This window comes from Hyperolius riggenbachi, chromosome 4 (genome assembly GCF_040937935.1).
Source record: "Hyperolius riggenbachi isolate aHypRig1 chromosome 4, aHypRig1.pri, whole genome shotgun sequence".
NCBI classification, from domain to species: Eukaryota; Metazoa; Chordata; class Amphibia; order Anura; family Hyperoliidae; genus Hyperolius; species Hyperolius riggenbachi.
The window spans coordinates 384,036,231-384,054,993 of NC_090649.1; the positions used below are offsets into that span (position 1 = coordinate 384,036,231).

The 18,763-nt window shown below is 42.6% G+C and overlaps 1 protein-coding gene across 6 annotated transcripts in view; it reads right to left on the bottom strand.

Moving 5' to 3' along the window:
- LOC137504114 (proton-coupled folate transporter-like) overlaps positions 1 to 18,763 on the bottom strand; it is a 371,775-nt gene that overhangs the window by 267,525 nt on the left and 85,487 nt on the right. For 2 of the 6 annotated variants that reach the window (XM_068232122.1, XM_068232121.1), the window contains exon 1: positions 17,159 to 17,993. The exons of 3 other annotated variants lie outside the window; for them this stretch is intronic. In XM_068232122.1, the coding sequence (XP_068088223.1) occupies positions 17,159 to 17,266 (108 nt within the window). In that variant the 5' untranslated portion in view covers positions 17,267 to 17,993. Of the gene's footprint in view, positions 1 to 15,674; positions 15,737 to 17,158; positions 17,994 to 18,763 lie in introns of those variants that run through there. One more of the 6 variants, XM_068232125.1, reaches the window with a different exon arrangement.

Consider the following 18,763-nt stretch of genomic DNA (forward strand, 5'->3'; position numbering starts at 1 on the left):
ACGATAGTCTTGCTCATCATTTTTGGACACTAGACCAATGATGGTGGTGTCGTCAGTGAATTTGACGACCTTGACCGAGTCTGCTCTGGATCTGCAGTTGTTGGTGTAGAGGGAATACAGGATTGGTGACAGGACACAACCCCGTGGGGCACCTGTGTTAGTAGACCTTACTTGGGAGGAGAACTTGCCCAGCTTGTCGATTTGTGATCTGTCGGTCAGGAAGTCCATGATCCAGTGGCGTAGGGACGAGTGGACGCCAAGTGCCTCCAGGTTGTTCTGGAGGATGCGAGGGCAGATTGTATTAAATGCTGAGCTGAAGTCGAGCAGGAGGATTCTGGCGTATGAATCGGGCTTATCCAGGTGGTCACTGATGAGCTCTAGGCAGATGTTGATGGCGTCATCAGTGGACCTGTTAGCTCTGTACGCGAACTGGAACGGGTCCAGTTGGGGGAGCGTGGAGTTCTTGAGTTCGGACAGAACTGCCTTTTCTAAGGTCTTCATGATGACCGAGGTGAGGGCCACAGGCCTGTAGTTGTTCAGGTCGGATATACCCTGCTTTTTGGGGACAGGGATGATTGTAGACCTCTTGAAGCATTTGGGGACTCTGCCCTCTTGTAGGGACTTTGCATAGATGGAGGAGAGGACAAGGGCTAACTGCTGCGAGCAGGTTTTAAGGCATGCTGGTGACACACCATCCGGGCCGGCGACTTTCCTAGGGTTGAGTGAGGCAAGAAGGCGCCTGACCTCGGTCTCGCTTGCCCTCGGCAGAAGTGGGCTGGAATCTGACCAAGTATCTGCGGGGGGGGGGGGGGGGGTGGCGCTGGGAATTGGGGGCCCCGCTGGCCCTGGCTGGTTCTCGAACCTGCAGTAGAAGGCACTGAGCTCTTCGACTAGCTTGATGCTGGGTGTGGCGTGCTGAGGGGGGGGGGCTTATAAATGGTGGCAGTCTTGAGCCCCTTCCAAACGGCTCGTGGATCGTTTGAGCTAAGATTGTGCCTCAGCTTCTCGGAGTATTCTTTCTTGGCTGCCCTGAGTTCCCTGTTGAGGTTGTTCCTCGCTGAGCTGTACTCGTCCAGGTTGCCCGAGTTGTGTGCTGTTTCCTTTTGTCTCCGCAGTTGCCGTAGTTTGTTGGAGAACCACGGCTTATTGTTCGGGTAGTCCTTGAAAGTCTTGGTTGGAATGCAGGAGTCCTCACAGAATGCGATATGAGGCGACGTTGTCGGCCCACTCATCCAGGTCTGGTGCTTCCAGAGCCCCCCAGTCGGTGCTGTCAAAGCAGGCCCTGAAGTTGGAGCTTCGCCTCCCTTGACCACACTTTAGTTGATCTCAGGACTGGTTTCGCTGTCTCCAGTTTCCGTTTGTAGGTTGGAGTCAGGAGGATGAGGCTGTGGTCCGAGGAGCCAAGAGCTGCGAGCGGGACTGCTTTGTATGCGTTTTTCAGGACCGTGTATCAGTGGTCCAGAGTGTTCAGATTCCTAGTAGGACAGCCAACATGCTGATGATAGCGCGGGAGCTCTTGGCGGAGGTTGGCCTTGTTGAAGTCGCCCATGACAATGAACAGGGCGTCTGGAAGGGACGCCTCTCACTGCGAGATGGTATCGCTGAGGTCGCTCATGGCTAGTTTGATGTTGGCGTCTGGTGGTATATATGCACCTGCAAGGATGAGGGAGGAGAACTCCCTAGGTGAGTTAAGGGGTCTACAGTTGATTAACAGAAGCTCGAGATCTGGCGAGCATTTCCTGGCGAGTACAGAGCTGGAGGGACACCATAGAGAGCTGATGTAAAAGCAGATGCAACCTCCCTTCTTTTTTCCAGAGAGGGTGGTGTCGCGGTCAGCCCGGATAAGATTGAAGCCTGGAAGTTGGAGGGCATTATCCGGGATGCTGTCGTGCAGCCACGTTTCCGTGAAGCAGAGGATTGGTGTGCGACTGCTGAGGCCTCTCTTGTCGCTGAGAATGCTGAGTTTGTCTAGCTTGTTTGGGAGGGAGCGGACATTTGCAAGGAGGACTGAGGGGATTGATGACCTCAGGTCTTTCCTTTGAAGTCTGACTCGAGCTCCTGCACGACATCCTCTCCTGTGCTGTCTTACCCCAGGGCTGTGGGTAGAACCTGCGATCATAAGAGCGTGGCTCCACACTGAGTTGTACAGGTGCCAGTCCTTTGGGTGTAGGGCAGAATGTGCTTCCCAGGCGGTGAGCTGAGACTTGCTGAATGTGATGACAGGGGTGTTAGGTGGTGTGGAACGTGCAGGAGCTGGGGGTAATTGTGTAGGAGTACCCATTTCGTCTGCGGAGGAGGTGGCTCTGAAATGCAAAACAGTCCATCTGTGCAATGCATCACAGCCCGTCACCTGAGCTATGTAACACAGTCCATCATATGAGCGAAGCAACACCGACCCTCGTCTGCGCTCTGCAACACAGACCATCACCTGGGCAAACAGACTATCATATAAGCAGTGCAACACAGTCCTTCACAATGAGCAATGCAACACACCATCACAATGAGCAATGCAACACGGTCCATAACATGAGCAGCGCGGCACAGTTCATCACTTGAGCAATGCAACACAGTCCATCATATGTGCAATACCACTCAGTCCATTTCAAAAGCAATGCAACACCGTCCCTCATATGAGCACAAACCAACACATGAGCAGGCACAATGAGCAATGGGGAAAGATCATCTCATGGGCAGTGCCATGAGGCTCACAGCAACACAGCACAAGCTGTGGGCACCCCTCAAGTTTGGAGCCAGGAGGCAGATAGTGGAGAAGAAGGGGGGGGGGGAATCAGCAGTGCTCACCTGATGGTGCTGTAGCTCTGAGCGCTGGTGGTGAGGGGAGGCTGGAGGTTGCAGCAACGTGAGTGGGCCATGCGGCCTGTGCTGGATCCTCTGCAGCAGTGTGTTGTGGGTCCGTTATGGCCTCTATGCTGCTGGTCTCTGGTGGAGGCTGGAGTGGAATGGGGACGCTGGCTGCCCGCTGGGGGTCCGTTTGGCCGCTATGCTGCTTGTCCCTGGTGGAGGCTGGAGGTTGCGACTGCAGCGATCCTGTCCGGCATGGAAAGAAAGAAGGCCGCACCGGGGAGAAGTTCCACGTGGGTGGTCAGAGAACCGTTAAGCTGCGTGAGCAGATCGGCAACACATCCACTTACACAAGCTCAATTGAGAGTTAAAGGACAAATGTTATGAGAGGGATATAGAAGCTGCCATATTTAGTTCCTTTAAAACAATACCAGTTGCCTGACAACTGGAACCCGCTATCCTCTGCCTCTAATACTTTTAGCCATAGACCCTGAACAAGCATGCAGCAGGTCAGGTGTTTCAGACATTGTCAGATTTGCCAAGATTAGCTGCATACTTGTTTCTGGTATTAAAGGGGAACTGAAGAGAGAGGTATATGGAGGCTGTCATGTTTATTTCCTTTTAGACAATACCAGTTGCCTGGCAGCCCTGCTGATCCTCTGCCTCTAATACTATTAGACATAGCCCCTGAACAAGCATGCAGCAGATCAGGTGTTTCAGTGGTTCAGACTTATAAGTCTGATCTGACAAGACTAGCTGCATGCTTGTTTCTGGTTTTAATCCGATACTACTGCAGAGAAATAGATCAGCAGGGCTGCCAGGCAACTAGTATTGATTAAAAGGAAATAAACATGACAGCCTCCATATACCTCTCTCTTCAGTTCCCCTTTAATCAGACACTACTGCTGCCAAATAGATCAGCAGGGCTGCTAGACAACTGGTATTGTTTGAAAGTAAATAAAGAAAATATGGCAGCCTCATAGTCTACTCTCATCAGTTCACTTGTCCTTTAACCCACAGTCAGTTCACCAAGTAGCCTCATCGCAAGTTTATAAATAAGATGAAGAAGTTATAAAGCATAGAAAGTTAAAAAATCTTTTTCTTCCTTACTGTTGTTAATTAGGAGCAGCCTGTGCAGTTCATATTTGCAAGGTTTTATTTGGATGAAGTGGTGACTCTAACCACTCTTGCAATAACTGATCACAAGTGTTAATTTCCTGCGCGGGAGCAATAGCTGTAAAAATTTACTCAGCACTAGTGGTTACATGTAATATGATGTCATATGTGGCATTGATTCCTTATAATAATAATAATAATAATCAGTGACTAAAATCTGTAACCGAGGCAAAATGTGCAATCTTAACTGGGAAGCACATTTTTTAGATGTCCTTTTGCATTTAGTTAAAATTGGTGAAAATTGGTAAAGGAAAATGATCTTAAGATGCTCCAGATGCTATTTTAGGGCAATTGTGTTAATAGAAAATTAATTCTGTATTGTATAAACAAACAAAATGCATAACATGAATTATTTATAATATTTACCACATTTACTGATTATTCTTCAGAAGTAAAAAAACATTGCCACTGTGCATTAACATTAGATTCAGGAACACAATATGCTAGTTGTGAATCAACTGAAAAATATCAATATGCGTAGTAAAGATATTTTCAGCTGTGTGATGGTACAGCTTTTAAACATTTTAGCAAAGAATCGTATAGATGACATCAATCCTGCATTAGGTATAATATAGCTGTGTTGTACTATCAGTTCCTAAAACCACTTTGCTGCTAGGCAACTCCTTCTGCAATAAGAGCTGAAAACTTGAACTCTAACTATAGACCCAGCAAGCAAATATATTTTCACACTGGTTTCAGCAGTGGTTATTTCTGATAAAACATCCAAGATGAAAGGAGGGAAAGAGCTGGTCACAGTTTGCTGTGCAGGGAACATAGTTTATTATTAAGATGTTACTTTTAAACTAAAAATCTACTTTAGGCTGCAATAATTGCATCCTGTTAACAACGTAATCTAGTGAATGTGTGCATGTTGACACATGGACCAAAATCAGTGTAATTTGTATAATCTTTTACTGAGCTCATGTACTCTTTTTATAAACACATCACATTCATACAAGGGAATGCACAAAACAATAATTTGGTCTCCTGGCTTGTACGCTTCACATGAAAGATGGAGAATGCTCGGACATGGAGGTCTGCAAGAAATCTATGCATACAGACCCATACTTCTATTTATATTCCCTTCACCTAATGGGTATTATAGGGTGCACATTTAAAAATGATGCTGCTGCAATTTGGGGTGAAGATGAAAGCCGCTAGTGGAACATCGGTAAAATGCCACCATTTCATTCCAATGGAAAAATATCGGTAATCTTTATTGATATGTTACTATGACTTAACCTGACCTTACTCTGACATGAGACCTCCCTCTCGATGCCTAACCCTAACTGATCCCCACACTGATGCCTTACCCTAAGGACCCCCCGGCCAATGCCTAACGCTAAGGATTCCCTGTCAATGCCTAACCCTAAGACCCCCTCCAGCCACCTCCACTGCCCACATGACCTGCACAAGCTGCTAATCGTGGCTATTAACACAGGGGCCCATGTAGCCACCCATTTTAACTGCTTCATTTAGATGAACTCGGCTCTCCTCGGCTGAGATGCCAGTTATGAGGCTAGAGCTGAGCAATAGCACATGCAAACACCTTTCAAAAATGTGAGGTATACATAAGCACTGGTCATTTTTACCAAGCACACTCCAGAAGCACCCTCTTTATACATTGATTAGCCAGATTGGTTACTCTGCTACACTACCCCATGTGTTACCTGTTTTTCTTTCAAGGCTTCCCAACTTTACAGGAAGATCTCTAATGTGCATTATAAGTTCCAAATAGGCTACACTCTTTATTATGTGCAGTAAGAGCACCATCTGTCCATATACTGTATATGTGTTAGTATTCCTTGAGCTCCAGTTGCTAAGGAAAAGTCTTCTAGAATATAAAAATAAATAACCCATTGAAACTTTCTTGTTGTTTCTGTCAATGTATCATTACCTATATAAATGAGAAACTTTACAATGTAGACACAGTCTCTAATTCAGCACCTTTTCAGCAGCTATCGGTGTTGAGCAGATGGACCCAGGCCATGTATAACCTTTTTAACCAATAGCTGCAGTTTTTCACTTTCCTCTACTAAGGTTAGTATCTCACTCTTTCTTTTTCTAAAACTCACAGGCTTGCTTTAAATCTACAAATAAAAACGACCATATTACATTCATATTGAGCTTGGCACTTCTGTTTTGAGCTCAACAACTAAGGCCCCGTTCACACATGACAGAATCTGTGTACAATTTCTCACTTTCACTGCACATCTAGGGGTGGCCACACATGATACAATAAAGTGAATCGATTTTACGGCAATTTAATAAAAAAAGATCAAATTTTCCGAAAGATCTAAAGATTTTTTTTTCTTTTTATTCGAGCAAGAAATACGATCAGATTTATTTTATTTGAGAAGTCGATCGGGAATAGTGGATTTTTTCTGATCAATTTTTATGAAAATTGAATGGTGTGTGGTAGATTGTCAGTTTGTCAGTTTATTAATATAATGCACCCAAGCAATTTTCTCGAAGATTTCATGGTTTTCATAATTGTGGAAAAATTAAACACGTGTGTGTGGTACATTGGTCAGATTTTGTTAATGTTAAAATCAATCAGGAAAATTGATTGCGATCCTTGAATTGAAAAGAAATGTAAAAAAATGGTACAATGCAAATCAATAGCATCTCATTTGACATGTGTGTGCAAATTTTCACCTCTGAATTTACTGCTTTAAAAAAAACGGACTACATGTATGTCTTCTTTCGGGACGCACAGGCAAATCACAATGGAAATGTGAATTTCACATTCCAAATGCAAAAATAACATTTCATGCAAATTAATTTCATGTGTATGCAAGGGAAAACTGGAATGTAAAAAATTGCATAAAAACAAAAAAGGATTGAAAGTGAAATATTGCAAAATTCTGAATCGGAAATGCAAAAAAGCGCAGAAAAGTGCAGCTGTAAATGTGTGTGCAGGGATGTGTGTGAAGTCACCCTTATGTTACCAACTTATGAACTGTGCTGACTTGAAATGGGCTACAATCAATAGGCACTGTGGAATATGGAACACTGTGGAGAACAACGGACAGGACAGCAGTTTATAGAAAAAAAAATTGTAATGCGTATTATTCCTCAAATGTGCTATATTTGCCTTATTCAAATGCTATGAGATAGAGATAAAAAGAAACTTAAGAATAGTGTAGTTACACTTTGATGGTGGGAAATTTGCAATCAACCGCAAAGAGATAAACTAAAGGGTTCCCTATAGTGCACATTACATGGTAACATAAAGCAGCAATTAGCCACACACAGTTGCTGCATTATGCGCACATCAGCTACATGCTGCTGTGTAACTTACACCATAGGAAGTCCATTGTTACATGTGTTGTCAATCAGTCACAGACCTTAGACAATTAATTCCTTGTAATTTTAAATGTGTGTTTGAGCTACTGAAAATTGCTTGTGTGATTTAACCCATTTATACCTCATGAATGATACAAAGTATTCTGATGTCTCGCAAAAAAGATATACATTAGATTTTCAGTTGGAAGCTTTGTGAGAGCTATACGGTGCAATCAGTGGCGTTTTAGCAAAAGAATAATGTACCTTCACTGGCCAGGCAAACAAGAAGATTTTAATTATTTGAACTGATGCTGCACACAATAACAAATAATTTAGTCTAATCACTGAGAAATATAATTAAATCATTTTGTCGAAGCTCTCCCAAAAGCTAACGTACAACCATGACACTTGATTTTACTCCTGCAAGGTTGAATTTCAGGCATACAGCTAAATACAAGTGTGTGTGTGTGTGTGTGTGTGTGTGTGTGTGTGTGTGTGTGTGTGTGTGTGTGTGTGTGTGTGTGTGTGTGTGTGTGTGTGTGTGTGTGTGTGTGTGTGTGTGTGTGTGTGTGTGCCAGTTCTAGACCTTTTGTTGCCTGAGGCAAACTTGTGAGGATGCGCCTCCCCCTCCCCCCGAATTGAAATGATCGCACAGCACCCGACAACTTGCACTGCACATTATAGGTGTTTGTGTGTGTGTGTGTGTGTGCGTGCGTGCGTGTCTTTCCTGCTGATCCTGTGCCTCCAATATTTTAAGCCATTTAAAGTGGACTTAAACTCTTGCACAGAAAAAAAGGGAAACACCGAGAAATCCACTCTGTGGGCTGGTGCACACCGAGCGGCTTTTTGGGCGTTTTCAGATCCGCTTGCGGCTGCGGATCTGCTTGGTCAATGTATCTCAATGGGGTGGTGCACACCAGAGCGGCAGGCGTTTTGCAGAAACGAAAAATGCCTGGGTGAGGCATTTTTTGGATTGCGGATGCGTTTCTGCCTCAATGTTAAGTATAGGAAAAACGCAAACCGCTCTGAAAAACGCCTGTTCAGAGCGGTTTTGCAGGCGTTTTTGTTACAGAAGCTGTTCAGTAACAGCTTTACTGTAACAATATATGAAATCTACTATACTGAAAACCGCAGCAGCAATCCGCAAAACGCTAGCAAAACGCCTCATAAAAATAAAAAAAAGCGTTTAAAAATCTGCTAGCATTTTGCGGATCTGCTTGCGGTTTTTGGTGTGCACCAGCCCTGTGTGTTTAATTCTTCCTTCTCAGCAAGTAATCAAGAGTGAAATTTTTGAGCTTTCAGCTCTATGCGCGGGTGAGCTGAGTTATGTGCTAATATGTAAACACAGGAGGTTAATTCTTTCTGTGCTCCCATGAAACTAGGAAATGGACACTGCAGAATTATTTTAGGCATTGTGTAAGCTGTAACAAATGTTTTCTTTAAAGTTTATTATGCTGTTGCTTATCTTTTAGAGCAGAGAGGAAGCTCTTAGTTTAGATTTGCTTTAAGCCACTGTTCCAAACCAAGGTTGCAAATCAAGTGCTTTGAGTAATGTTTGACCACATAGAGTCTATGCTTGTTTCAGGTATGTGAATTAGACATCAGTAATTGTGTCTATAAACCATATACTGTACACCTGAATGTGAACAAAACGCTTCTGAAGCTATACAGATCAGCAGAATAGCCAGTCAACTGACATTGAGTAAAAGAAAACAAATATGGCAGCCTCCATATACTTCTCACTGCATGGTCACATTACTTCCTAGAAATCATCTACTAATTAGGTCATCCCAATATGGGTATACGTGGAAAATATCCTGGACGGCTGAAAAGATAGGGAATAATGGCAATTACATGCGGCCATCTGCATCAAGACAGCAATTTAAAAATAAAATGAAGAAAAGCACTGCAAATGTCCTGCGTATAACTGATATCATTCAGGTAATATTCACCTTTCAACAGCCCTCCTAATACTCTGATGCAACCTAAAAGCAAGAAGGTTTGAATCAGGCTAATATGGTAGAATACTCTACTGCTACTATTAACCTAAGTCACACATGTCAAACTCCAGCCCGCGGGCCAAATCTGGCCCTCAGAGCCATTACATTTGGCCCTCAAGAGGTTTCCCCAATTTGCATTAAGTTTGGCACATTCTAGACCACCAGGGAAGCTATATTAAATTTAAAGCCATAGACCACCAGGGAAGACATTTGGGGGAGGTAGGGGCCAAGCACTAAACACTAGGGAACTGTATGGGAAAGGAGGGGGGCACTAGACACCAGGAAACTGTATAGAAGGAGGAGGACCACTAGATGCTGGGAAACTTTTTATATGGGTTGGAGAAGAGCCATTAGACACCAGGGAACTTTATAAGGGAGGAAGGTGACCAGTAGACATTTAGGTTGACCCATGACTAGGTCCCAGTGTTTAATTTCGACCCACTTTGTATTTGAGTTTGACACCCCTGACCTAAGTGAAGGTTGCAATTGCATATACTGTATTTTCCGCCTAATTGACAGTGGTGTAACTATAGCACCTTGGGTTGAAATCTACCGGGTTCTCTGGCAACTCTGGGCGGCCTAAACCAATGAGCCATCAAAGAAGTGTGCTGGAATTTGTAGTGATCTCAAGCATTTTGGCAGGGTACTCCCTCCCATTGGATCAAGTGTTTTGTCTTCCACATGGCCATTCACAACTGTCATTGTTACTGACTCCACCTGGGATATATGATGATGTGGCATGATTGCCAGTAAGGATTTGGCTCAAAAAGGAGCCATATGGATGCGGACACTGTTGATCAAATGAGAAAGAGCGCAGCTAAGATAATTCCAAACTCCACCATGCTCCTTCACTAGCTGCAGTGTGCTAGTTAGGACTTTCACTGTACTTTATTGGGTAGGGGGTTGTCAGAATTCTAGTGCTTTATTTATGCAGGAAAAGCTGTCTAATGTGTATGTTTTAAGTTTTAATGTTCTATGCAAAATTTCATTATAAACTGTAAAGTTAGAGTACTTTTTTAAAATATTGTTCTGGGACATCTCAGCATATTCCAGGCAGTGAAACTCATAATTATTATAATATTTTAGTTACAGAAGCTAAAATATTTTTTTTGTTACAAGCATCTTTAAAATTTCAAGGTTATACAGTGCAGTATGTGAATACAGGAAACCTGTTAAAAATCACATTACTGCAGCAATCATATATGTATATTTGCTCAGTTATTACATATAAATATTAATAATACAGTCCTTCTAAAAGAAATAATGGTTATTCCCTATAATTACATATAATAGAATTTATTACTTTGAAATACATTTTAAATTCTGGATTCTGTCAGTGATAGTGTGAGACAGTTAAACTTTCATAAGATTATTTTAACTTGTAAGCTAGAAGATTGTTGACATGTACTTGTTACAAGGCCGTTACAGCCAGCAAGAAAAGATACAATTTCCCACTCAGAAAAAGTCAAAATATGAAAAGTATAAAACAAAAAGAAGGGGTTTTCCCATCTATTTAAAAATTTAATAGTGACATCTGCCGGTGGAAATTATATTTATTTTTTTCATAAGACAAATATATGGGACATGATTTTATATTAAATTTTAATGTGCAATTATATGTTATATGATTAATTGTTTTAGAAAGAATTATATAATAAGCTTTACATTTAAATGAGTATTTTAGAAGCCTTGTGTACCTCAATAAGCATCTAATTGCTGTAGACTTTTTACTGGGTCAACCTGACCAATTTTATTTTTGGAAAAGGACAGACACATTCCAAACTAGTTAGCAGAAGGACACATTTTTCAGAAATGTGTCATAAATGACATTGTTTAATGTTTGGGGCAAATAAGTCAACCAGCAAACAAGATGGCTGGTGATGTCCATTTTTAATTAAAGACATCATATGACCTGATAATCAAATGTCAGAATTTGTAAACATTCCAAATGACGTTAATGCTCACAAGATAAGGTAATTAAGGAATTTATAAACAATAATTTTATGACTTAGGTATTCAAAACATGATAAAGCATTGACACACAGAAGTTTCAGCCAATCAGAACCTGGGATTTAGGGAAATTGCAGATTAGGCAGCCATATTGCATCCAATCACTATAAAGGTAGTAGCTGAAAGCTCATAATTTGCACTAGCCTACCAATCTCCAGAGAAAACACACGAGACAGAAGCTACCTTCCCACACATGGTTATCGATGCTGAGGTGATGACAGAGAAGGGGTAATATGCTTAATATTCTGGTGATTTACTTTATACATTTTTCAGCATTAAGTTCTGTTAAGATTTCAGCAAGAAGTTTTTTAGAAGCTATTTTTATGCTATTTCTTTAAGAAGATTAGTACAAGTTTTACACAGCTACTAGATACACAGCTATTGAAACAGATGAGACTACTTTTAATCCTATTCTACATAACACAACTATTATATACTTTTTTGTGCTTGATGATTGCTTGGCTCTAAAGCTTTGATGAGATGGAATACTGTTAGAAGGAAACACTACTTGGAACTGTTTGTATTTGTTTATCATACAGCATATATAAAAAATATATTTTTTATATATAATCATATACTGAGTGCTCTGATAATTCATTTCAAGGTATACCGTTAATCTATAGTTACTGTTATAGAGGGTTCAGACCCCGCTATGCCAGATTTATATGATAGCAACGCTTTAAAGGCTGGTCCTTTACTGAGTTAGCAATCATGAAAAAGGCAAGAACCGCTCAGGTTTTTGACAGGGTAACAGGGGGATACTGTTATCCCAGTGGACAATGTGGAACACTATTCTAAATGGCACATGCAATGCTATTAGAGATGGCCCGAACATTTCGGTGGACAGTTCCCGGTGAATTTGCACTGTTCACATTTAACATGAATTTTTTTTTGAAAAAAAATTGCACTTGCATTTTACATTAAAGCCAAAGGATGCCAAATTTAGTGGTTAATAGCAAAGCACCCTTACGTGCTAGAAACACCAAATATGCAGGGTACGTTAAGACAGACTGTGTGAACAAGAGGAAAATGTTTCAAAAAGACCTTATAATTTTTGAAAAATCAATGTTACAGTTAGGGTAAAAAAGTCTATCTAAATGCAGTAAAATGACGAATAATGTGTGTGTATCAGGGGCGTTGCTAGCCCCAAAGATCAGTGGCACATACCCTGAATATGACTGCTTCAATGCGGCGTGGCATGGAGGCAATCAGCCTGTGGCACTGTTGAGGTGTTATGGAGGCCCAGGATGCTTCGATAGGGGCCTTAAGCTCATCCAGAGTGTTGGGTCTTGCGTCTCTCAACTTTATCTTCACAATATCCCACGGATTCTCTATGGGGTTCCACATTACTAAGTGCTAAATCACTGTCCTCTCTGAAGTCTTCAGGTTGCTATAGCAACTCGTGCCCTAGCAGCACATTGAGAGCAGACCACGAGAGAGCCACATTTGCGACTTAACAGAGGTGTTTCCTAAGATCTTGGGGGGCGGTTAGCCGCGGGCGGGGATATGCATTGTGCAAATCTCTGCCTGGAGCTTATAATTGGTGCTGCCCCCCTGCATGTTGCCATCTGAATCACGTGATTCAGGCTGCAACCTGCAAGATCTGCCACTTGTATGGATAACACCTTTGTCCCTTGGAGTTTCCCATTGAAAGCTTTCTTTACTAGTTTAGTGAGCCTGCAGATGTTGTTCACTGGGCAGTATAATAAGACATTCCTCCTGACCATACCCATATTCTCAACACGCCCACTTAACGACGACAACCCTACTATATTTCCCTGCTTTTCTTTGAGGGAGGTGCCCTTTAAAAAATTTGCTGGGTTCTTACTGAATTCAAAGTTGGGTCTCTAATTAACAATTTTTTTATTAAATCCTTAGAGGTAATCCCGAGTCAGGCTCGGGGTGGAAAGCCAGAGAACAGGGTGGTAATACCGTGCCTGAGTGAGTTTCATGCAGGAGCTTCTGCAGACCTCTCTGAGATGTTATTTTCTTCTTGTTTTTAGGGTCTAAAAGCTTATAAAAAAAATTGCATGGCTTTTAGACCCTTAACCTCCGTGGCGTTATGATTATTTCCAGATTAAGTCATGTTTACAGAAGTACTAGTAAACCAGGCCCAGTATGTGATTTATTTCACATGGGATGGCTTGGTGGTGTAATGGCACAGCACCATGGAAGATGCTGGTGCTATATAAATCCAAAATAATCATATCAATAGTGGATAGCACATGGGTTCCAAGTTCAAATCTGGGCTATCACACTATCTGCGTTTAGTCTATGGATTTTTTTTTCATATTTATGTGGATTTAATTTGGGCAGCCTGTTTACCTTACACATTACAAAAACATATACAGACAACTAAGGTAACTTGTTCCTTCTCCTCCTTCTCCTCTGGGAGATAGTTGCTTACATGTCTATATACAGTTGAGTCTTGGTTATCCGGCACCAATGGGATTTGGCTGATGTTGGATAAGTATGCTTTCTAGTTGCTTGAGATTCAATGTTAAAAATAGACTCAGCAAATACAGAACTATTACCCACTCTATACACATATCATGAACTCAGTTTTACATTTTAATTTGCAATACATTAAAGTATAAGAGTAACCAAAGAGTGAACTTCATCCCAACCAGACAGTAGCCGTTACCCCTTTTCTCATGAGAAAGCTTTACCTTTTCTCAAATAGATAATCGGGGGGGGAGTCTCACTGATATTGTGGTGAGAACCCTCCCACAGTGTGATGACCTAGGTCCTGACCCTTTCCTGTCTGTGACATTTGTTGCATTGTGGGAAATAACAGCTGTTTCTAACTGCCAAGCAACTAGCATATTCCTCAGTGCAACCGTTTAGCTCAGTGCAGTTTCTAGGCCAAACTACTCTCAGGGCGAGTGTCAAAAAATACGCCCCCCCCCCCCACACCAGTAACGGGTGGTGAGGCCACTTGCCTCTTGCTGGCTCCTAGACTCCCTCAGCCAAGGCCGGATTTGTATTTTTCACTACCCAAGGCCTGGTTTTACCGTTCGCCCCTCTTGAGACCTAAGATCCAAGTACATGGTAGACCAATATCGCCCTTCATGTTTGATCGTTACTTTGACCATTTTGGGGCGCAAGTTCTAAGAATGCACACTGCTGAGCTATACTTTAAAAAAGAAAAAAAAGATCATTGGTCTGACACTGATTGAATTGGTTAGGTTTGGCCGACATATCAAAATAGGGACACGGCCTGGAAGAAGCAATCTGCCAGGAAAACGAGCTGGAAGTCAGGTGTAAATGAGCAGAGATGAGGGAAAGGAAGGTGGTCTGTTGCAGAGAGGAGATAGCATGTAGCACTACAGACTACACTACACGATACATACATAGACATATGACTATGGTAGGGATTAGATTGTGAGCCTCTCTGAGGCACAGTTGGGGCCTGTACACACTGCTGCGCTTGCGCTGCGTTATTAAAATCGCATGCGATTTTAAATCGCAAGCCTTCATGAGAATAGAAAAAGCGCATTGCACCAGTGTGTACAGGTCTTCACGATTTTCATTATTTTTCAAAAGACCTTGCGATTAAAAAGCGCATGCGATTTGAAAAGCAGCAAAGTGTACAGGCCCTTAGTGACAAGACAATATACTCTGTACAGCGCTGCAGAAGAGGTTGGCGCTACATAAACACTAAATAATAATAATAATAATAATAATAAAGTGCAGCAGAGACGTGAGTTTATGGAAAGCAGCAGTCTGAAGTGGGGTGAGGCATGAAGTAGCAGTTTGGTATTGATGTTTAGAGGTAAATGGTTAAAAAAAAAAGTACAGAAGGGTTTAACACTTTCTTAAAAACAGCCAGAAGCAGGGGCTGCCACGGTTATAAAGGGTGTCTATTTGACCAGGGTGCAACTGCACAATCAAAGGGAAAGAAATTCTTCCCAGTTCCCAGCTCACTGCCTGAGCGCTCCCACAGTCATCCTCACTACTACAGACAGTAAGCCCTGTGCACACAGAAGCATCTCCTCACTGTGCTAAGTTACTTACTAGAGACAGGAACGCCCATCCATCACTATAGCTGTGGGGGAACCTCCTATACCAAACTGATATACCTTCAAATGCCAGTTCAGCCATCTCTCCTGTCTGACATCATTAAATAGCACCCCTGGCTAAGCAAATGCATTTAAAAGAAAACATGTATCAGTCCATTCATTTCCTTCTGCAAAGTCTCCCCCACTAAAGTTCACCTGGTGGGAGTGATTTACATACAAGTTACTCTCATCGTTCTGGATTAATTTGCTAGCACTTCTCTAAAGTGCTCTGTAATAAGGTTCAGGACACAAGCAAACTAGCCTAGTGATTCCTCTGCTGCAGCTCTACATCCTGCCTTTCCTCTGTGCAAAGCTCTAAGCAGCTGCCTAATAATACCTGTCCTGATGCACACTTTTCCCTCCAGTTGCTGGGGTGGTACTTCCCTTCCTCTCAGTGCCATGTATTAGCAGAGGAGCTACTTCACATGATCGCACAGCTTCTTCTCACTTTCACTACCTCTTCCTCCTCTCCTCGGTCTGGCACTTTTTCCTCTCATCTGCGCCCCCTGGCTTCAATCTCCTGCACTGCGCTCAGGGCAGCTGCATGTCCTGCACGGCCCTAGAAATGGAAGTTATTTAGCTTATTGCAATGTTAGTGGGTATGGTTATAAATAATGACCGTTGGTGATGTCTAGTTTTTTTTCTAGTCTGCCAGTAGTAAAAATGATGTGCAAGCCTATTGTGGATCAAACAAAATTTAAAAAATGACATGGCGAATATCAATCATATCTTGATCTGTCTTCTCTTATTTTTTAACTTCTCACTTTGCAATGTATTGATTTTTTTTTCTTTTTTTTGCTAAAGCTCCTCTTTAACCTTGGGGGAGCAGCGGAACCCAGTCTTTATGCACAGCAGAGCCCACAAACAGCCTAACAAGTTGGTCTTTCACCACTGTGAGCACTGCCGATGATTTGTGCTGGTTGGTTGCTGGTTAGTTGAGTTCCGGATTACTGGGTCTCTATGGTACTCTGTAAAGGGTTGCAGAAGATATCAGTGCTATATAAACACACAATAACACATCTGAACATATTTATTCTGTTTTGGAAAGTCTTTATGTTCAGATGAAGAGCGCACACAACATTACTGTCTGTAGAGTTTCATTTTCAATCTCTGCAGATAATAGATATCTTGATTAACACAGCATATGCACAGCCTCTGGCCTTCTACCACCTCACCACCACCCCTTCTCCACTCCTGTACCCGCCCCCCCACCACACACACACACTCACACTCACACTCACACACACACTCACACACGCTGAATGGACATTGGAGATAAACATTGCACTCAAGTAGTCATCATTGTGCTCATGTAAACAAACCGCATCTCAGTTAAAATGAGGATTTGTGCATTTTTGGCCTCCCCATTAATTAACAAATTGTATCACACTCTCCCTACTACTATTCATTTTCTTCTGTATTCCTGACCCTTGCACTTCTTCACCATTGGCCCATTTTACAGAACAGAACACATCGCTCAACACCACAGCGAAGCAGCACGTTTGTACAATGCTCATTCCTAAACTGCCACTTGCAGTGAAAATTAACAAACATTTCCAGCAACAATTATGTATAGTGTGTACATAACTTCAGAGCTAAAGCTTTAAAAAGCAAATTTTGACATCCACATAAACACAAAGGCATATAGCCCATGCTAAGACATTTAAAGTAAAGGAAAACGCTTTATACTAGGTTTGAGGGATTGCAAATGTCAACAGTTTTTGCTTTTCCAACTAGCTGAACTTTATAGTTTCTCACTAAGGTCAAAGGCATCTTTCAGATTTCAGTGTAGTGTAAGAAAATAGTGCAAGTTCAGCTTACCTTGTGTAAGATCAGCTGTTGATAGGCTGGAGCTTGCAAAAATATTCCCGTCATAAAAAGAAAAAGCACAGGCTCCACTGTAAGCACTGATCGTAAGGTATGACACATTGTCAGCCAGGAGATTTTTGAACAAAACTGGATTAACAGACTGAAACTTAGAAAGTAAAGCCTGAGAGTCTAAATTAGATAAAATAGAGGGAATAAAATATCATACAGAGTCAGACATTCTACAGCAAAGTAGCTGAGAACTAGTTTTCCTCATAAGAGACTGCTTGAATGTTTTATAATAAACTTTAAGGGTCAGTCCAAAGAGTTGAAGCATTGTGTTAAGGCTGTGTGGCTCTGCCTGAGGACAGAGTAATACAGAACTTGTCACTTCCTCTTCTTGAAAGCAAGGCGGTTTTTATAGGAGGTCAAAGTGTGAAACTTGCTTTTCATATTTCACTTTGTAGTCATTATTTACAAAGTAAGAGTTTCCCAGTTACTGCAGTACAGCTTGTTTTCACAGTATAAGGTGATTAACCACTAAAAAAATATTTTCTGATTTATTATTAGTGCAATAGGCAGCCCATTTCTATTATGTTGCATAGTACTGCTGCATATTCAGCCAGGGTTACTGCCAGACTTTGTGGTTTTTACACTACAGCACAGAAGTGAGCATGAGAGGCAGGCGCGTTGCTAGGGGGTTGTTGGGTCTGTGCTCCAGATCTATTTTACTGTGCTCCTGATTCCCATGGTCCTTTTGTACCCACCAGGGTGCCCTGAACATGTGCCACTATCAGAAGCCTACCCTCCATATCCCAGTCAGCTCCCCCCGCCATCATCACTCAATACATTCTGGCACCTGGCAGGGGGCATGGAGTGTGTTGGTTGGAGAGCCTCTATAGCTCCACCTTCTCACTAATAGATGAATGTAGCCATTAAACCCACCTACCACCATTTAGCCTACCTACTGCATGGTACACCACAATGTTGCTCCCATCCTACCGAGTCCTGCTATTCATCAACACTTTGTGTCCTGGCTAGGGCTACAGCTTTTACCAGCCCCATTTTTATATGGGCGTAGGAAGCGTGCAGTTGCCCGGGGCACTGGCAGGAAGGGGGCGCAACGGCGGGTGGAGCGGACATAGCAGTTATAACTCCCCTTCTTGCAGCTGATCCCACACAGCTTCAATCTCCTTCCTCTCCCGGCATGGTTAAAGCACTCCCTGTGATGTGTCCGTTCCCCCCGCCATTGTAGAGTACCTACCTATCTAACCTATACTGCAGGCACCTACCTACTTATCTAACCTATACTGCAGGCACCTACCTACCTATCTAACCTATACAGTGCACCCCTACCTATCTAACCTATACTGCGGGCACCTACCTAGCTAACCTATACTGCGGGCACCTATACCTGGCTCCATGGGTTGGGGGGGCATTTTTACACCCTCACCATGGGTGAGATTTAGCCTAGAAACTGCCCTGACTCCCACTTCCAGGCAGAGGACTGGGTAGCAGCCAGCAACAGCACCTAAGCATAGCAACACTGGCTGTCAAGACAGTGTGGCATTGAGAGACCGCAAGCCCAGCTGCGACAGTGCAACAGCAAGCAGTTTACAT